We start from the raw sequence: 22037 nt of genomic DNA, 5'->3' as shown, positions 1-22037 counted from the left end.
GTTTCGTGATTCAAAGTTTTATCATATCAACTTCCTAGCCTTTATTTTTAATGTTTTCTAGGCACTCTTCGAGTTTTTTCTGCATTCGTGCCCTCTTCTGTGCACCAAAGATCAAAGATGTATATGTAAGAAAATTCACAGTTACAAGAAATGCCTATAGAAAATAGGATTCCGAAGTTAAAGGTCCTCGTGAAATCTATTATCAATTCATGCAAAATATATGTGATACACAAGAAGAGGTTGCAGACTCAAATGATGGGGAACCTGTCCACAGAATGGGCACCCTTCTCGAGACCCCTTACACACAACACGAAGGCGATCCACTTAGGGGCGTCGTCGGACCTCACGACGGAAAAATTCCTGGCTGCTTTTCCCGTTTAGTAGCACGATGTATTCGGACAAAGGTAAGACCTTCGTTGGAGCCGAATTCCTTAAAGCGCCCAGATCGTGCATTATCTCGAAGCACAACCACAAGAACTTATCCTGACACTAGGATCTTACGGACCTACTGATCTTCGCTCCCGGCGATTTCCTAGTAGGTGGCCCGCTAACTTCTGTGTTGGAGCCGGAAGTCAACCAACCGGCCAGCTCCATCCTGAATCGCTGGCAGCGACTGAAGGCTATCCACCAACAATTCTGTTTCCGCTGGAACGATAAGTACCTAATAGATCTGCATAATCGGACCAATTGGCCATCCAGTACGAGGAACCTGAAGATCGGTGATATGGTCTTCGTCAAGGAAAACAATCTCCGCTCTAACGAGTGGCGCCTAAGAAGAGTGCTAACGACAAGTCAAGGCACCGACGTGCCTACGGCTCGTCAAGCTGATACTACGTCTGTCTTCTATTCGGTTATATTCTAAGATATGTTACTTGAATTAATTGCGGTGTTACTAAATGCGAGAGGTTTATAGCCTTGATTGTTCAGGTAAACGTAATTTGCTTGCATTCTTGTTTAATTTTTCATTTACGCCAGATAAAGACCTGGTTGGATTAATGCTTGCACTGGCTAAGAATAACTATATCGTCAGCGGAGCTAGATGTTGTTAGTCGACAGGTAGGATTACTCTGTGCAAAGAGAGCCGGCGCTTGTTTTGCTGACACTGCCGTTGGCTCCAAATTTAGTGTTGATTCTTAATAGTTATTTTGTTACGCACTAGAAACTAGAAAAGATGTCAGTATAGGTTAAAAATGATTTATTTGCAGCTATTTAATTATCATAAATTGATTTTTAATATATTTTAACAGGTATATAACAAATATGTAATTTCAAGGTGGGTTGAATTTTCGATTTTTCGTTTTTTAAACTCAGTTTCTCTATCAATTTCAAATCAATTTTTTGTTTAACTCTTAGCTTCAATTATTTTTTTTATTTAATTTGTTTTCCTTTGTTAAATTGTGTTTATATTTGCACTTGATCTCTCTAGACGCTTTTTCCGGCAATGGTTGGCTAATTTCTTTACAGTTACTAATTATGTTTTTTATTTCAATATTTTATCTCTAATTGTCGTCTCTAATAAAAATATTTATTTGTTTATAACCTATGTTCCTATCCTTTTAAATAGTTATTTTCATTTGTTTAGGCTACGTATAATTGTATATATTTATATTTTAACTTGACTTCAAACATATAGCTGCTTTTTTGTAATAGAAACAACATTTCGCATTTATGTAAGTAATTTGTAACAACATCGTTTTACGAATTAATATTAGAATCTATTATTTAATAACAATTTTCAACACTTCTATTATATACATATATACTCCCGCGATTAATATATTTCATTCCATCGTTAGATACGAAAAAATTTTTTGTTTTCTTTAGTTTTATATAAGGTCTTCGTTAAATATTTAATTTAAACTAATTTATATGGTGTCCTTATATGTAAGCATTACACCTCTCAAATATTTTTCATTAAAACTTTTTTTTTTGTATTATTAAATTAATGAATGCCCATTGAAATTTAAATACAATTTGTATTAATTTGGCTTTTACCAGTGCGAACAATATTTTTTTTGTATTTTATTTATTTAGTTAAGACTTGTTACAATTAACTGTAAGTACCATTACAAAACTTTGAAATTTAATGCTGTTACTAGTTGTGTTTCAAGCTATTCAAATGCCTTCAGCTCAACTTCAATTTTTTATAATGAAGCAATAAAAATGATAACCACGTCAGATACATTACATCATATTTCGCAACCATAAATTACAATATTACTTTTTTAACGTTTGCGCGAATGCGTGTCATCTTAATCATAGTGCAGCTAGTTTAAGTTATGCTAAACGTATTTTTATAAATGTTTGCGCTTCACTGTCATCACTTTACATCATTTTCACATCTGCCTATAATGTAGCCAAGATCCATTAGGCATATCATACTTAACGTTCGCATACAAAAAAATCGTAGAAACACAGAAAAAACTTGGACTGAAAAATAGGCAGGTTTACTATGTATTGTATGTAAGAGAAATTTTCTTATAATGTTGCATACAATTTTGCAATTCTTAATATAATTATTCTGGTTTTAAACGATGCCACTGAACAATGGTTTGTTTAGGCTTTGAGATCATATCCTGCCAATGTTTTGTTTCCGAAGCTCCTGAACCATTTTTACCTGTGAAGAAGTATAAACTGATGTACATAATTATATTTTTAAAAATAGTGTGTATTTACCAGCTAATAATATTCTGCCGATCAGTTCGTTTCGTCCAATGTTATCAAAATCCATAACCATAACATCTAGAGAACATTCTCGTATTTTCTCCCATGGAACATTAAAACTAAATGATTCATTAAAAACTGGATTTAACGTACATGTAAATATAGGCGTTTTTCTCTTTTCTACACGCTTATCTCCAAATTGTAGCCACACCTTTACGTATGGATCTAAAATATAATAAAATAGGATTTAGGCTTAATGTCGAATTTGTACCCTTGAACACTTTAAAGTATAATAAATTGTAATACCCATTATCCTTGACCATACACCATTATAAGAAAAAATGTACCTGATTTTCCGTTAATGTCCTTGGCCTTTAGGTTTCTTGCTTTTATCAATGTCAATGTTAATATAGAATTTGATGGATGATAACACAGTGAGGACAATAGTTCACCACATTTATCCTTAGCTGGTGGTTTCAAGGCTTTCCAAAATGACTGTTTTCCCGCGAAGTCAACCTAAATCGTAAATAATAAAAATTTATTGTTTTTTTCAATGTTGTTATTATTTAAATGAGTGCCCTCATTAATTTAAATTTTCACTCTTTAAATGGCGAGTAACTTTAAAAAAGATTTTAATACAGCTTGGGAGACGATATAGCCATGTTCGTTTTTTAATGTCATATTAGCCCGATTGGATTTCACATACGTGGACAAAACACCCGTACGCGTCATCCAACAACAACTAGAGCTAATGCGTCAAGGGGAAAGACCTCTATTAGAGTATTATGATCAGGTAGAACGAAAACTTACTCTATTAATCAACAAGACCATCATACTGGGGGCCCTGAACCAATGGAAGTTGACCCCTCCATGTGTAAATTCAGGCAGCCAACAAACTTTCGCTCCAATAAACCCTCCGGCTTGAGCGGCCAAAGCCGCCAAAGATTTAACCACACTACCCAAGGCGTGCAGAATGACGACCGAGATGAGGAATATTTGAATAGAGCAGAAAGCGAAATAGTTGAGGTGCAAGACGACTTGCAGGATGACGAGTCTGATGCTGACAACTGACATTTTTCAGAGGGAGGTCCCTGCTACCGTACGTCAAACGAGTACTACCAGGGCGTATTATAGAATTATTTCTAGACACAGGAGCTTCAAAGAATTACGTCAAACCATGACCAGAGCTGAAATACTTCATTCCAGTAAAAAAGCCATTCACAGTGACATCAATTCATGGGTCGACCAGCATCATCCAGAAATGTAAGATAGAAATTTTCAAGGAGAAATCCTTCTTTTTCGTTTTAAACGATCTAACAGAGTTTAATGGCATTATCGGTCTTGATCTTCTAAAGAAGATTAATGCAAATATTGACCTTGCCAACAACGTAAATGGCACAGAACCAATCGAATTCGTAAAATGCAGAAATGCCAATTTTATTCAGATCGATTGTACAAAGGTGTCGCTTGCAGTGAAAGATGACTTTAACAAAATTATATAAAAAGTATCAAAAGCCCTTTCAGAACCTAACGAGGTACTTCCATATAATATTAACACAATAGCCAAATGAACAAATGTAATCAAAATTATACCGACATCCAATGGGTGTAGCAGAACTCCGTTAATCAAGAAGTCAAACAATTACTTAGAGATGACATAATAAGAACATCTACTACATATTATATAAGTCACAATACAACAGCCCCATTTGGGTTGTTGACAAGAAAGGAACTGACGAACTATCGGAAGCTAAACAGCGTGACGATAGACGACAAACACCCAATCCCATCCATTTCGACAATACTGTCAAACATGGGAGAGGCTCAATTCTTTACAACGCTAGATCTTAAATCAGGATTCCACCAGATTACGTTGGCGGAAAAGGACCGCCAAAAACCGCCAATCTAAGATCTTAAGAGAGCTCATTGGGAAAATAGATTAAGTCTATGTAGATGATGTAATGATATTTTCATAGACAAAAGAAGAGCATATTAAACACATCGAATGCGTATTGTGGTACCTATATAATGCTGGAATGAGAGTCTCGCAGGAAAAATACAAGTTCTTTCGGAAAAGCGTAGAATACCTAGGGTTTGTGGTAGCTAGAGGTGGTATCAAGAAAGCACCAGAAAAGTTGAAGCTATAACAAAGTTTCAGACTCCTACCACTCTCTTCAGCTTGCGATAATTTTTGGGACTTACTACCGATACTTCATAAAGGCCTTTTCTACTATCGTCAGACCATTTACGGACATGTTGAAAGCGTTTGAAAAGCTAAAAGAAATTCTGTAATCGGAAGACGTAATTACCCGGACTTTAAAAAACTATTTGACTTGATAACAGATGCCTCTGCTTTCGGACTTGGTGCTGTATTATCCCAGGCAGGGCGTCCCATAACAATGATATCTAGGACACTGAGGGGCAATGAAGGCAGTTTTGCGGGAACTTCTTGCCATCGTGTGGTTATTAAAGACGCTCCGCAATTATTTATACGGAGTTCGCAATTTGAATATCCATACAGACCATCAACCCTTGACCTTTGCAGTTTCTGACCCTGAAACCCAAATACCAAGTTAAATCGCTGGAACGCTTTTGTTGACGAACACAAATTTACAAACCCGGCAAAGAAAATAGCGTAGCTGACGCGCTATCCCGACAGCACATAAATACTTTGCAGAGTGATGTAGGGTCTGATCAAGCCACAATTCACAGTGCAGAATCACTGACCTACACAATCGAAACTACGGAGAAACCTTTTAACTGTTTCCATAACCTGATTGTGAATGAAGAGGCGCAAGTACCATCGATGAAAACTCACATAATCTTTAAAACAAAGCGAAGGTACATTGTCCACTTTTCGAACAAAGATTGACTATTAGACACACTTCAAGACTTAGTAAACTTAGAACTTCCTATATTACCAATTGTCTAGCATAGGCTTGTGGAGTTATACCCCTCAACGACATTTAGATATGCTAAACATAGGGTCAACGACATATCGGACAAGACCGAGCAAAGGGAAATAGTAACGGCAGAACATAATAGGGACCTCAGGGCCGCTCAGGATAACATTAAACAGATACTGCAGGATTACTTTTTCCAAAAATGGGTAGACGAGCCCAAGAAATCGCGGCAAACTGCACGATTTCCTCGAAGGCTAAATACAACCGTCACGCTAAGAAACGCATGTTAGGCGAAACACCAATACCCTCATGTGTGGGAGACGCTCTGCATGTGGATATTTTTTCCTCAGATGGAAAATTTTTTCTGACATGCATTGATAAATTCTCTAAATTCGCTTCAATCTACCCAATAAACTCCAGAGCTATTGTGGATATTACAGGCCCAATATTACAACTGGTAAATTTATTCCCAAAGACAAAAGTAATCTATTGTAATAACGAGAGATCATTAAACTCATATACGATTGTCACCATGTTGTCAAATAATTTGAACATTAGAATCGAAAATGCATCCCCCTTGCATAGTACCTCCAATGGTCAAGTAGAACGGTTTCATAGTACATTGTTGGAAAAGCACGCTGCATGAAGCTAGACAAAATGATTGATCAAACAATCGATCTAATCTTGCTATCTACAATTGAGTACAACAGAACCATACACTCGGTCACAAATAATCGACCTATAGATCTATCAGCATCGGCAGAGATCGATTCAGGTGTAAAAAAAGAATAGAAAACGCTCAGATGAGCGTGACACTCGAGCGGGAAAATGCAAATAGACAGGACAAGGTATCAGATCGGCGATAAGGTCTTAGTTAAGAAAAACAGGAGACTGGGGAATAAACTCACCATTATACAATGAAGCGACAATTGAAGCCAACTTCGGGCGACGGATACTTCTTCTATGGACCTTTATTGCATTGACGGAATCAGGAATAACTATGGCAGACTACTCTAATGCTAATTACATACCGATAGTAGATGGGGACGTAGTAATTTGGGACGAGTACAGATACCTCGGACATTCGACGAACTTGACTTCATACGATGTATTTGTAGGAGAGATAGAGAAACAATTGACCTAAGTGGAACAAATACATCTAAGACAAATAATAACTAAAGACTTAAAACACATTAGGATGTTAATGGAGTCACTAAGGGTTCACCATAGACATGCGAGAAGCATTAACATTATCAGAATGGCTTTAAAGGTGATTGCAGGCAATCCAGATTTTGATGATTGGGAACAAGTTAAGCTTAGGCAAGATGAACTAATAGAAGCTGAACACAGTCAAATAGCAATAAATTCTAAGCTTCAAGTAAAAATAAATGAGCTCATGAAATCTTTACGAGAACTATTGTAGTGGTCGCTTGGGCCGCACTCATTTCGTGGATGGGCCTAAAAGTAAGCAAAGTTTTTTTTGCCTAGGAAAGAAACAAAAAGTGCAAGCGCCACAGCTCTGGTGTGGTATTAAAAACGTAGTTAATTTAATATACATATGTATGTATTTATCAAAGTTATGTTTATATATGTTAAAAATACAATTTTTGTCAATTAAATGTTAAATGTAGAAAATTGTTCAGTGTTAGTATAAACTTTTAGGATATTTGTATTTTGTAAGCTATAAATTTGTTAGCGCCATTTGTGTGTGGGGCTTTGCAACATCGCTTACAGATTGTTAGCGATCTTAAAGGCAGTGAATGTCAAAGAATGGGAAGTTAAGAATGTATCAAAGTTCAATGTCCTATTGGCAAGCCATCTTTTTTTTCATTCGTGATGAGGTTCTCGCAAGACACTGGTTAATTTTGTCTGGGTGATTCGCGCAAAAGAGAAAAAAATATGTATATATTGAAAAATAAAGTGCGACGATCGCCAAATAACAGACAATAGATAAATAGTCAAATAAAAAGTGCATAGTGCGGGAAATATTTTTGTGCAACTCGATTCCGTCCAGCAGCCAACATTGAGTATCGTATCGTCACCCGGCAGCAAACAAAAAGCTTGTGGGAAAGCTTTGAACGTGTTGAACGCTTTTGCACGACCCCTTCGAAAGCTTCAGCGGATCATCTGATAGTCTTCAGCTGCAAGCGAGAGGCCAATTTCGGCGATCTGGCAGAAATTAAGAGGAGTGATTTGCAGCGATACTGCGCCGCCGCCACCTCAAATTTTACTGGGAGTTGCCTCCGAGAGGGATAACAAGGAGAACACCAGCATTACCACGGATGTTGTATTTGTGCAATTGACGGTACATGAATATATGTTAGCTGAAAACTGTGTTGTGAATTTGCATATGTATACATGGTATATTAAACTATGTAACAAATGCAAATAAACTTCAATACTCATTATAAGTTTGACCTCTATATATTTTGTCCGTAAGCTGTGAGTTTTTGGTACATATTATCTCTTATATTAATCGAAACAGAGTTTTTTTTTTGTATTGTATCTGTTAAGTGCAAAATTTATGGTCCGATATTAGTTTTTGTTTTTGCTGACAGATTAATTCTGCTAAAAAAAATTAGAGTTTACCCTGTTCAAAAGAACAATGGCTTACTATATTTCGAACGTGGTGATGTAGTATCAGACTGTAACAGAGAATTCATCGCTGTCGACACCTGTGGCGAAATTGTGAGGACTGCGTTCTGCAGGAAGCATCGAGGAAATACGTGCGCTCAACCACGGCACACTGCTCCGCTCGACCTGTCTACCTGGAGTCAGTGGAAAAAATTGACGATGGATTAATTGTTATCAACGAAGCCACCGCCGATATAACCGGAAGTGTCGTACCAACTCAAATGGTATCAGGCACCATTATTGTGGCATTCAATAATGAGATGTTCATTAATAGAACCCGCTTCGTTAACAGACGTGGCGAGCTGAAAAAGAAACCTTCAGTGTCTGCTGTCTCAAGCGTTAACATTACGGAGTTCAAGAACGAACTGAGCCTATCGCTTCTCCACCAGCTAGGCGTTGATAACCTTCGCTACATCGGAGGGTTGAGAGAGAAGGTCGTCTCAAGCCCTATCATAAGTGGTGTTGTTACACAGGTTTTGATTACGACCGGGCTGGTCATCATCTCTATCTGGCGCAAGAGGTCTAAGTTGAGGAAACGAGCTAACAGACTCACATCCCTATCAGAACAACTTGAACGAACCAGATAAGCAAGGGAGGAGTTAACCTAAGTACAAAACAAAAAAGCTGTAAAACAGAATTCTGTTAAAGCTCCAAGTCAAATATGAGAGATATCAAAGCTGAAGTTTCACAAACTTATTTCCATTCACCTACCCTCATTTCAAACGTAATATGCCCACTGGAACAATAGTTCGATTTTCTAATGACCTATATATCTATGGATCGACAGATGTTCTACAGAAAAGAATCTGCATAACTATGAGCAATTTGAAAATAAGCGATTCAAATGTGAATATTTGTATGCAAGCAGTTATTGGAGCATCATATTAAAAACCTCAGTGGAACGATAAATTAATAATGAAGGGAAGGAAAAAGCTATACATTCATAACATGATTGAGCAGATCTTTAAAACAATATGAAGTTTATTTTATAATTTTGCCACAACTACTTCAGCGTATAAAAATCTTAACAAGCTTTTTTTTGGCTTTCGGGATTTTTGGAATACACAATAATAACTAGAATTGTTTTGATTCCTTGTGCTTGTGATCAAATAAGGAAACTTATTATTATTATATTATTATTCAACAAATAATTTTATATGGCAAAAGACGACCTCAACTCTAGGGTCTTAATTCTTTTGATTGAAAATACTTGAATGGGAAAAAGTGAATTACAAATTAAATGTATGCCATATTATCATACCTGGCAGAGTGGTAAAAATACCTCCCCAATTGAATCGTCCCTCGAAAAACGATCATAATCGAAGACATGTAAATGAAGTACCTATAATAAATACAAATTTGTTTAGTATTTAGCCATTAAAAATAAAACTATAAAAAAGTTAATTACACACACTTACACGACTTTGAAGCTTTTGTATTGGAAAGCCCTCAAAGTAGAAAGTTTCATTCCATCGAGGATTCAGTGTTCTTCGTTTAATTTTTGTTTCCAAACGATGCTTTTTGTCTGGGAGCAATGTCACTCGTGCGTATGGATCTGAGGTACCACTTAAATCTTTTGCTGGAAGTTCTTTTCCTTGCAAGACCTTCAATATTAAGGTTGTATTTTGAAAATCATATTCCAACGAAAAATGTATTTGTCCAACATTCTCACTTGGGTCTGTGCTATCAAGGTACATATCGGTCATAGAGATACTTTTATTCTATAGTAAAAAGATAAACAACAATTTTATTGAATGAGCTACTATAATTGTTAGTCGTAACCACTTTTAAAAATGAATAAAACAAAATAATAAATTAATGTGTATAAATACCAATTTGAATGTTTGCACAATAAAAAGTTTGAAGAAATATGTTCGTGCATATTGAAGAATTATTTTTCATACTTACAGCAGAATCTTTTGATGTACCGTCATTTGTAGCTGGTCCTGTGCTTGTGTTTAATGCTTTTGCTGGTGTTGTTATTGAGCTGCCCCTAAAATTTTTAATTTTTTTTTTTCAAATAAATTTATTAATACAGAGATTTTAAAAAATCAGTTATCAATCGATTGGAAGAACTCAAAACTTCACAAAACTGTTATAGTGTTTTGATTACGTCATTATTTTGTAGAACCTCCATTTTTCAATATTTATGATTCTTTAATTCATATAAAATATATTTTTCTCCTAGAAAGTTCAAAAGTAATACCAATTATACTTTAGTAAAAGTGACCTACCCAATGAGAGGTGTTCTAAGATTTAAAAAGCCGTTCAATTTTCGATTAATGTTATTTTGAAGTGGAGTTGTTGTTTGTACGATCGGGATTGGCGGCTTGCTAGGAGGATTGTTAGAGTCCACAATATCTTGTGTTGCCCTAGAGTAAAATAAATTAAATTTAAGATTATATTGTTATTTGCAAAAATTTTATTCACCTCAAGCTATAACTACTGGATTCCTCATCTTCATTTGGTTCTATAAACTGTAACTGGGATCTTTTATGCCTCCACCATAGGTATCCGCCGGCTAAAAATAGGGCTATAGCGATAATTAGGCCCAGTATAGCTAGGCAAGCTATTAGTATTAAGCTCGCCATTTCTGAAAATGTATTGTTACATATTACGTAGTGACTCTTCTTGATTGTGCTTGATAGTAATATCGACGATTTAAGTCAGGTTAAAAATCTTAGTGAAATCTCAAAATTATCTTTAACTGTGCAGGATACACATATTTATATAACATAAGTTTATAAGTGAATAAAATAAAAAAACTCAATATCAATGGGCAAAATGTAGATAAATGGTGAAAATGCTTAATGCTGCTATTAACATTGTGCGGGTTTTTTCATTTATATTATGTTATTTACATGTATGTAATATATCTATGTATATCAATGATGATGGTAATATTATTTTCTTGCATAAGGTTTTTTTTTTCAGATATGTGCATATGTAGAATTGTACATATGTTAATAATTGAAACTATTACATAGTAATTTTGTTTAAGTCATCAATCAATTCAATTCAAGATATACATGTACATTTTTATTCAAGATAAAAACAGTGTGTGTTATTTATTCATACTTTTTTTAATTCTATCCACTTTTTAGTATTGATAAGTTTGTTTATAACAGTTAATTGAGCTATGTTATTTTACCTTCTTAAAATGTTCATAAAAGTACTCCTTTTGATTAAATGGAATTAAAAACAATTTATTGACATTAGCTCATGAGTTTTTGTTGGCATAAATCTGGAGAAAATTATGTATATTCAAGTAGTTTTACACCGTAATAAAAGCTTTGCTTTTATTTTAAAATTTTTCTATTTTTTCATATTACTATTCACTTTGATGATTTATTTATTTATGTATAAGTTAAGGTATCTAAACAGCAGGGATGAAAATGAGAGTAACCGAATTCTAATGTACAACAACCCGAATACAGAAAGCTTATTACATAGCGACACCTTATTAAACATCATGATACACACAATTATAATATGTTCAGGATTACAGTTCTATTTTATATTGCTATTCTAGCATATTGACAAATAATATAATATTAGATTGCATTCTTCTTCTCAATTAAACTTTATGTTATTTTATTGATTAAACTACGTTTACCTCTCGGTTTACACAAAAAAAAATAATTGGAAAGTCCACTCGGCTTCTTTCGTTGAAAGAGCTTTGTATATGTATGTATGCATTTACATATGTTTGTCCTTAATAAAACTTTTTAAAACCACCGTTTCTCTTCAAAGCTCATTATTTTGCGCATGTCAAATGGAAAATTTATAAATGTTACTACGACTCTTTTTATAATAGGATATTTAGGATATATGTTATATTTATTTATAAACAGTTTACATATGTACATATATGATATATCATTGTCATTGTTATAGTATGTACATAAATTATCGATTCAGGAATATTGATAATCAATTTTGCGACTCTGTCGTTTTAAGTCTCTAAGGTCTTGGATCTTCTGTCTGTTACTTGAGTTTACTTAAAATTATATTACCCTTTTCGATGATTAGAGGGTATACAGATAGAGAGTGAAACCCCCCAGAAATTTGTGTGCTTTCTAGCTTTCTTTTTTGTCTTCTCTTTGCTATTTAGTGTCATGCGCACTTTGCATTTTAATGTGTGCGCATTTCATTTCACCAGTAGCGAAGTATACTCGCGGCTGTGGTGCAGCATATCCCATCAGAATATAGAATATTCCATTTATAGTAGCATATGGTTTCTAAACAGAAATATTTCACCTACCTACCGACGTATGTATATATATCTTTCTCTTTGTAAACAAAGAAAAATAGAGAACGGTGAGAGCGATATCGAAAAGAGAGAATTATATACATATTAACTCATACATACTTCTGTGTATGTATGTGCATACATGTGTGCATACATATGTATACGTGACTAAAGGCTCCTGCAGTAGGAATGCTATTATAGATTTAGTCAAAAGCCATCAGTTTTGAAAGTCGTGCCTACTCAGTCACTTTCTGATTGTCTTGGGTGTATGAATTTAATGAATGCTGCCATATTAATTTGAGTCCTCTTGTTCTATAAATGGGCCAACAGTGATATTCTGCAGAATAACTACATGACTGAGATGAATCGAATAAACACATGCCGTAATCAATTCTGTTATTATTTACTTACGTACGAACTATGCTAGTTATTGTGTAATAATTGTGTAATACTCTAAAACATTAATTTACAATGATTGAAAGTAGCTACAAAATTAGACTGCTTTTATATATTATATTATATTATATTATAACATAAGTAAATAATAAATATGAAAAACTAATTGTTTCGTTGATTTCAGCGTCACCGACACTAATTTTGGTTTCCGAGTACTCCAGGTCAAGTTTGCCTGTTATAATTTCAAAATTATAAAAAACTATAATAATTTAGACTTTGATATATTCTGTTGTCTCGAAGATATATTGACACATTTCATGATTACGTATACGCGATGCTGGTATGGGTTTATAATATGTCTTTCAAAAAATAATCATCCAAATATATTAAAAGAAATTCAATGAGCATTCTATTGCGCAAGGTATGTTTATACCAGATGCACTAAGAAGCTGTATGATCGAGACGGACGTATCCTCATATTTACAAACATCTTCAACAGGGCAGGTAAGATTTATATATTCCATTATATACTATATAAACGGATGTTTTACTATATATAACGTGATAATAATAGCAAAACCAAAGATAAATGACCAGATTTTTAGATCCCATATGGATCTAGGAATTTTGTCAAAATTTATTTTATTAATTGCAAATTCAAATCATAATTAATTTACTAGGTGTAAAATTGCTCTGGATATACATATAGGAAAAGAAACGCTATGCTATCGAATACTATTTTTCAACATTACTAAATCATAATTTAAATGTAATTAAAATTTTTAAATACATTCTTCCATACTTGAAGGCATATCCTCAATTTTTGATGTCTTTATGTTACAACGGATTTTTTATGTAAATGTATTTGACTTTGTTGTTTATATATTGGCATATAAATAAATGTTAAGTGTATGCATCGTGGCATCCTTCTATTTTAATTATATTTTTATTTCGTATACCTATATGTCTATTAGCATTATATTTGTGAAAATGCATATATTTTATCTTCCTGTGTGTTATTCTTACATAAAAACAACCTATTTCTATAAATACTCAAAGACCAGACCAGCCCAAAAACGTAAATAAAAACTTTAAGTAAATTAACTATGCTTTTAGCATGTGTATAGTTAATCAATATTATATGAGGAAATCACAAAAAAATATGAAAATGCTTTTGTTGTCCAACAAATTTAGACTTTTTTATTTAGCTCATAAAAATCATATTTTGCAGGTAGCAGTCCTTAGTCAAAACTAATTTTAATTTGGTAATTTGCCTCAAAAACAATATTCTTACCATAACTTGAATATCGTGACAAATCAAGCTTCTTTACATAGGGACCAAATAAAAAAAAAAAAAACAAAATGACAGATTTTTACATTCCCCTCTTTTTTAAATGCATGTGTGTCAATGATTTATGTGTATCTTTTTTGTGTACTTAGGATGAATTTCACCCCTTTATTGAGGCATTATTACCATACGTCAAATCATTCTCGTACTCTTGGTTTAACTTGCAAGCTGCTAAGCGAAAGTATTATAAAAAACATGAAAAGCGAATGTCATTAGAAGAAGAAAGGCATTGTAAGGATGAGTTACAGGTAATTGTTGATATTATGATGTTATATTCAATTCAATTGAAACGCAAAATTAATAATATGTATTATTTTTACAGAATGAAAAAAATTGAAGTAAAACAGAAATGGGCTTCTCGACTTTTAGGCAAACTGAGAAAGGATATAACACAAGAAAGTCGTGAGGATTTTGTTCAATCAATTATCGGCAAACGAAAATCGATTTGTGTTCTCTCGAATCCCGATCAAAAAGGCAAAATGCGGCGTATCGATTGCTTGAGACAAGCTGATAAAGTCTGGCGACTTGATCTTGTTATGGTAATACTTTTTAAAGCTATACCATTGGAGAGTACTGATGGAGAACGATTAGAAAAAAATCCAGAATGTCTTCATCCTGGCCTTTGTGTAAATCCTTACCACATAAACGTGTCTGTGAGAGAATTAGATTTATATTTGGCTAATTTTATCAATACGCATAACTCATCGGCAATAACAGCTAGATCGCCACACATTACGAATTTTAATCAGAATCGAAGCAACAATAGCAATTCACTAATTTCTGATAGAGAGGATGAGAATGGGGAAGACACAGAATCAAAAACTAGAGGAGGATTACGACATAATCCATACAATGGAGTTGTGTGCAATGATATTATTCTAGCAACTGGAGTATTTTCATCTCAAGAGCTGTGGAAATTATCTAAAGGTATATTTAATCTGGTTATTATGAAAGTAATATGAATTGTAATTCATAAATTAATTATTTTCAGACTCAATATTAGATGAAATCAGTAACAACAATTTGCACACCAATATTATCAAAAGGGAAAATATAGCAGCGGCTTTTGACTGCAACACATATCAACTTACTCCAAATTCCCCAATAGCCAGTTCTCAGAGCCAAGTTCAGGCTAATTCCGCCACCACAACCGCAATTCCAGGGGCTTACAGCAGTTAGTATTAATGAGACATTTCCATTTTTAGTTGTTGTCTAAATGTTTAATGTTAATTAAATATTTTTTTCTAGTTGACTTTGTCGATCAAAATCATAGAAATGTGCATTTGTCGCAGTCGCCTTTGTTGCGGTCTGATGCACCTAATGGATCCACTGATGTAATCAATAAGATCAATCACGCTGCGTCACCCCCAGTTATTTCTCGATCTAGCTCAGCTACGGATAACTATACAACGGGAAGCTTCTCTGTAATACTTCGATCGGCTGACAGCATTAATTCCATTGCTGATCCAGCTACTGTTACAGCTGATTCTGCCGCTATTTCGGTGCATCGATACACACCTGTGAATAAACCTCCAAATGCAGCCGTGAATTCACAAATTCGAACACCAGAAGGTAAAATCCCAGTACATACATATATACATATTTATCGAATAGCAAACAAGTGTTATGAAAGATATAGCATGTTGATGGATAATTAGTATTTTAAAAAAAGAATGGACCATCGAATACTATATTGTGACGCAACACATGTTTCATAATTATAACTTTTGCACTAAAATAAATATGCATCTAACAAACAAGTAGACAAGTATGTACTATATCACACAAGTTAGGCATTAACTAATATTGGGCAGTGTCAACATCCAAGAGGATGTAGCCATGACTGTTTTTCCGTCGGTATGCAAAAAAACAAACTTTGGTGATAGTTCTCGTTGAATATACAAACAAATGTATGTCTACGTCTATGTTAGACGCGGATCAAGATTGCTTTATGGTCTAAGCCTTCGGTATATTTTATTATTTTAGGTAGATTTTTGGTAAATTTCTAGAATATGATTTTATTGAAAATAGGTAGCGGGTATCTAACAGTCAAGCACAACCGACTAGCTTTTTATACCCGCTACCCATAGGGTAGAACGGTATTATAACTTTGTGCCGGCAGGAAATGTATGTAACAGGTAGAACGAGGCATCTCCGACCCTATAAATTATATATATTCTTGATCATCGTCAACAGCCGAGCCGATCTAGCCATGTCCGTCTGTGTGTCTGTCCGTCTGTCCGTATGAACACCTAGATCTCAAAGACTATAAGAGATAGAGCTATAATTTTTTCGACAGCATTTGTTATGTTTGCACGCAGATCAAGTTTGTTTCAAAATATATTGCTTTTATTCAAAAGGGGTAGCGGGTATCTCACAGTCGAGTACACTCGACTGTAGCTTTCTTACTTGTTTTACTTTTTTTGTATTGTTTGATATAGGCAATTGTGTAATTTGTTTTGATTTTGTTAAAATAGTGGACATTTGTGTGATTTTGTCGAATATATAATAAATATACTATATTCGTTATTAATTACAGTGAATACAGCAATTTTGCATCATAACTGCACAGCACTGATTGCCAGCTCTGTTAGCCCAGTGAATACCCTATATTATCCACAACATAGCAGCCCTCGGGTGTTGGCTCCCACGCATACATCAACTTTGGATCAGGAGCAGGGTCAATCTCAGTCCCAATCGCAGCAGCAACATGGTGAAAAGTTCTCAACTGAAGTTCATGATATTTCTGATTTTGTAACATACGTTTGTCAAGAAAGTGGACATGCATCAAGTATTCAATCGACATCTGGTTCAGTAGAGGCTTTTTCGCATGCTCACTCCCACTCGCATCAACTAGCTGCTCATTCCCCTCACTATCAAATTCATCAACAGCTGAGAAGCTCTAAATTGACTGGCGTTGGCGTTCAATCACCTCATTATCACAGTGCAATGCTGCCTCCGATGTTGCCTCCGATGGCACGGCCAGTGGCCATCATACGAACTAGTGGGGATTTAGCAACGTTACAATCACCTCCATCGTCATCCAGCTTAGGATTAACTAATGGTTGTGACCTACCAGCCAAAGGAAATCTAATCGATCAGGATAGAAGAAATGTGAGTGCAATGGAGAGCAATAATCATAGTCCAAATAACGCTGATGTGGATCCAAATGCTGCTGATTGCACAACCCTTGTTACACGAGCATCGCCCCAGCCTCAATCTCCTGCAAGTCCTCATGTGTCTACAGAAGTGACACGATGTAAAATGCATCCAATTGCATCAAACTCACTAACTCGAATGGCAACGCAAATGTATCCGTCAACGAACAGTCGGGATTACTTTAATCATTTTCATAGTCAATCAACTTCGGTAATTTATTTTTTTAAATCTTAAGAGTTTAAAGGTGATGTGTTAATCTTATCTACAGCTACTGGGTTATGCTGGATCAATTTCAACAATGTCAGGTGTTATAAGTCCAACTAATTTGAGTCTATACTCAACACCGGCAATGACTGTGACTTCTGCACACCGTCCAAATGGAAGACCGCGCTGGAACACTACACTAACTGAAGATGATTTCAATATTATTTCCCACTCCGTGGTCAATACAAATGCAGAAAATGCTCAGGTTATATTAATGGATGATTGTAAGTACATATGTATGTGCATGAATATACATATACAATATATATGTGTTGCACGTGTATATGGTAAAATTTGTATTAACGATCAGGCAGACTGTCAAAATTGCTAAATTTCTGAAAATGACTATTCCTTTTTCCTGCGCTATCCAGCAACTTATCTAAAAATAAAGGACAACCTCGATGGTAGTGTTCCGATGTTTTGTTATATACGCACGTATGTATATTGTGTGTGATATGTTTCTGGCTTAAAATCAAAAAGAAGAGTCAATTTAAACAGATTTCTCAAGGCTTGCCCCTGAAACGACATCTGATGATGTTCGGGCTTATATTAAGTCCAAATCTCAAGCCAGTGTAAAGGTGGACAAATTTAATTTCTCGTACGAACGAGAGATTTCATCTTTTAAAATAAGTGTTCTCGCTTAACAATTTAGCATGATGTGCAGTAAAGAGATTTGGCCGGAACACCTATGTTATTAGTCAAAGAATTTGTTGCTAAAAAGAAAAATCGGTCTCCGGTTTCTCTTCCTAATAGTAGCAAGAATTCTACTTCAAAGCCTTCGTCTATGTCTGTCAGCTAAAAAAAATAAAGTCCTCTTTACTTGGCTATCAGAATGTAAGAGGCACTTGCAGTAAACGTACTGTCCTGTATTTAAATAGTATATCTTTCATTGTCATTGCGTTTACTGAAACATGGTTAAAGAATGACATTCTTGATACGGAAATTTTATCTAGTAGATTTTCCTTATACAGACGTGACCGCAAGGTACGTCGTGATGGTGGGGTTTTAATTGCAGTAGATGCTCAATTTGCTTCAAAATTAATTGATCACACTTCTAATATTGAGCTAGTTGCTGTAAAATTATCCTTTGGTAGTTTTAATATTTTTATTTCTTGCTCGTATATCCCCCTGCTTCAGATAATGCTTTGGTTTTAGCTCGAAAAAAAAAAACTATTATCCTTGATCAGATATGACTAGGCCAATGGGTAACAGTTGCCTAACCATTACGATCAAATATGACTATAGAATCTAGACTTGGACAACAACTAATTTAACTAATTTAATTTAAAAACATTAAAAATCATTGGTTGCGCAGTAGCAATGCTTTGCATTTACACGCATACCAAAAGATATTTTGTTAATTCTAAAAATATACCCAATAATTCAATAAAAAATAAATAAAATATTCCGAAGGTTATATTTAATATGCTTAATTCCATGACGGCATTTGTCCCGTGCGAGACTCTTTACAGTGAAAATCACATAAAATGAAACGATTTAAAAAAAAAAAATGTTATTCTTAAAGCTTTAGGAACCTGTTCTGTTTTACAATAACATATATATAATTTTTTTGTTTGTTATTTTTTGCAATTATCAGAACAGAAAACAAAACAGAAAGTAAATTCCAAAACCATTCTTAGCTCTAATTAAAGTACTTATATAGAGCTATAAAAATAACATTTTCTTATTTTTAAAATTGTTTCAGTTTATGTTATTTTCAACGTAAAGTGTTTCGCATGGGACAAGTTCCATCATAAAATTACCCATATGTCAATATAGTACTACCACTAACCATATAATACATATGTAGGTACTTCACGTCTTGAAGATAAATGAGTTCAATTTAAACAGCATGGTTGCAACCTCTGATAAGCCGAGCGTTGTGATTGAATATGTTGATATTACCAACTATTAGCACCACTGACAATCTAGTATATTTTACACTCTATTTTATATTTGAAATGCCACTATATCAACATACTGAAAACACTGCACTTGGCATATTTCAGTATTTTTGCGGTATATTAATTAATAATATTATATATAATTATCCTATTATTTTCAAGATGGGTAGCGGACATCTCACGAGCACACTAGACTGTTACTGCACACTTCTTATTTATTATTATTGCAATGTTGGTTTTCTTTTTTAAAAATGTCGTTGAAGAAATGAAAAAAATGTATGCAGTTAAAGCACAACCTTAATAAAAATAAAGGGTGAAAGCTACTGGCAAGTTACCATTACACGCTACCAAATTTATAAACCAAAACAATACTATAATTTAACATAAACTGGAAGTTGGTTTGAATTTATACCATGCCCACCATAACAACTCTAGCTACAAGCTGCTGGCTAGTATATAAATATATATAAATATATATAAAGAAAACTAAACTAAATAAATAAATGTAGCGTATATTACAATACTATGTTTCTTTCAGCCACAGGACGTTTTTCCGATGACTACTCAGCGAATCCGAATCGTGATTTTGTATCATGAATCAATATAATAATATAATGTGGAAAAGGTTTGGGTTTCCATTTATTGTATACTGATAACATTGCGAATTCAGCTTATTTAATAAGAATATTGTATAAGTTTGCATAGTTTCCAAATCGCTTTATGGAATTATAACTCCGCACAGTCGTGAGTAATTTTGTGTTCCCTTGCTTTTTTGTTCTATAGATGTATTTTCCATAAGAATATCTGATAGTGCAAATACTTAGAATTGTAAATATGGGTTGTATAATTTATCATTGGTCAGATAATATGCATACCCATAAGATCTTAATATATTTCTTTATCTTAAGTCTCTAAAGTAAATGTGTATATTTATAAACATGTCATCCATGTTTGTATATTTCCACATTTTCATTTTATTCAGTACCGAATTAAATTCATATAATGAATGAATTCATGTAATATGTGACTGATAGGGCCTAACTCATAACAAATATATTCTAAAATTTTAAATTTAATTTTATTTTAACTGTAACATACGTTGGACTTAGATTTTCCCATTTAAATGGGATTTGAATTGAGTTAGTTTTGAGGTTATCTAAAATACGATCCTCTTCATTGACAAAACTAGTTTCTTATAAATACATAATTAAATATTTACAGACAATAGTCATATTACAATAATATGAAATGATAAAATATATATATATATATATTTATATATATATATATATAATATAGAACTGTGAGAACTAAAATGAAGTAACTTTAAAGACTTATAAGATTATAATTATGTATGTAGATGGGGAAAACTTTTATTCAATTGTGACAATACTGAAAGTCCCAAATGTGACAAATATGCATTGATTAATTTCTATATGTATATACATATATATGATTAGAATATTGTTAAAAAAATATTTGAGGTGATTTTATGATCAACAGTGGTTAATTGATTGAACTCATTACAAATATTAGATTTTCTAATTCAAAAAAGTATTTTTCATAGATAAAATTAAAACAAAACTTAAATTAATCAACTCATATTGTGTAAATATGTCATATACACTTGGACATACGTATGTAGTATGTAATTATTGCTGAGTTCAAGCTACTTAACTTACGAATGGATGTTTTTCGGCTTTGGCGAGTCTTCCAATTAAATAAATATAAATATATATATATATAATATAAAATATAATATAAATAAATAAATATATATATATATATATATATATATATATATATATATACTACTATATATATATATATATATATATATATATATATATATATATATAATAATATTATTACTCAGTACAATAATAGGTATAAGACAACGGCAACCGGCATGTGAAAAATTAAAGCAATACTAAATGTAAATTTAAGAATTGGCTGTGAACATAATTTATAATTGCTGATTAGTCAAAATTCATACGCCTCCGAAAATGTACTTAAGTTTGTATATACATACATAGATATGTAGTTAAAAAAAGTGAGTGCTTTTATTTACTCAGTAACTAAATTTATTCGTTAATTTACAAGCAAGTACATAAAAAATAAATTAAATTGAAAAAGAGAGTTAACTTATTATTAAATAATATTAAAAGAAAAGGTAAGGGCGACGAATTTGGGAAACAAATCTATTGTAGGCAAACAAACAAACATCCAGTACGCCGCCAAAAACATCTAAATGAAGCATTCTACCTGTATTTCGTGTTATGCCAAGACCGTTACTGCCAAACAGTTCAGTAAACCGCTGGAGACATTTTACGTCATGACAGTGTCCACCATTGTGACTGCTGCACACGCCCTCTTAGCTCAACGTTTATTTTCCCTAACGCCTAAAAAAATTTCCTGGTCATTTGTATGTCCTCTTCCGGGTAGAAGTCAGTTCTCGGCAAGTTCTAAATTTACCTCTGCTTCACATCGTGCATAACATGGTAAACTCTCAG

The 22037-nt window shown here is 33.6% G+C and overlaps 2 protein-coding genes across 10 annotated transcripts; one reads left to right on the top strand and one right to left on the bottom strand.

The window, feature by feature from the left end:
- Positions 1 to 1186: 1186 nt before the first annotated feature.
- LOC132794964 (synaptotagmin-7) lies at positions 1187 to 11895 on the bottom strand. 6 transcript variants are annotated; one of them, XM_060805313.1, is made up of 9 exons: positions 11818 to 11895; positions 10632 to 10794; positions 10436 to 10573; positions 10110 to 10194; positions 9620 to 9922; positions 9463 to 9543; positions 3012 to 3180; positions 2677 to 2889; positions 1187 to 2617 (listed from the first exon to the last, which is right to left on the bottom strand). In XM_060805313.1, exons 2-9 carry the CDS (start codon positions 10790 to 10792, stop codon positions 2517 to 2519), a joined length of 1251 nt encoding a protein of 416 aa, XP_060661296.1. In that variant the 5' UTR covers positions 10793 to 10794; positions 11818 to 11895; the 3' UTR covers positions 1187 to 2516. The 6 variants fall into 6 exon arrangements, 5 of the variants coding, with proteins under 5 accessions (XP_060661296.1, XP_060661295.1, XP_060661299.1 ...); XM_060805312.1 differs by lacking the exon at positions 11818 to 11895 and adding an exon at positions 11353 to 11610; XM_060805314.1 differs by lacking the exons at positions 1187 to 2617; positions 2677 to 2889; positions 11818 to 11895 and adding exons at positions 6476 to 6536; positions 6599 to 6664; positions 11353 to 11616 and having other exon boundaries at positions 3106 to 3180.
- Positions 11896 to 12666: 771 nt separating this feature from the next.
- LOC132794963 (uncharacterized) lies at positions 12667 to 21263 on the top strand. 4 transcript variants are annotated; one of them, XM_060805311.1, is made up of 9 exons: positions 12667 to 12864; positions 13034 to 13353; positions 14290 to 14465; positions 14520 to 15124; positions 15189 to 15371; positions 15446 to 15769; positions 16737 to 17566; positions 17625 to 17844; positions 20063 to 21263. In XM_060805311.1, the coding sequence occupies exons 2-9, from the start codon at positions 13273 to 13275 to the stop codon at positions 20119 to 20121; spliced, it is 2478 nt and encodes an 825-aa protein (XP_060661294.1). In that variant the 5' UTR covers positions 12667 to 12864; positions 13034 to 13272; the 3' UTR covers positions 20122 to 21263. The 4 variants fall into 4 exon arrangements, with proteins under 4 accessions (XP_060661294.1, XP_060661292.1, XP_060661291.1 ...); XM_060805309.1 differs by having other exon boundaries at positions 12668 to 12836; positions 14290 to 14445; XM_060805308.1 differs by having other exon boundaries at positions 12668 to 12864; positions 14290 to 14445.
- Positions 21264 to 22037: the final 774 nt, after the last annotated feature.

Source organism: Drosophila nasuta, chromosome 4 (assembly GCF_023558535.2).
Source record: "Drosophila nasuta strain 15112-1781.00 chromosome 4, ASM2355853v1, whole genome shotgun sequence".
Taxonomy (NCBI): domain Eukaryota; kingdom Metazoa; phylum Arthropoda; class Insecta; order Diptera; family Drosophilidae; genus Drosophila; species Drosophila nasuta.
This window is presented reverse-complemented; position numbering and strand designations above follow the sequence as displayed.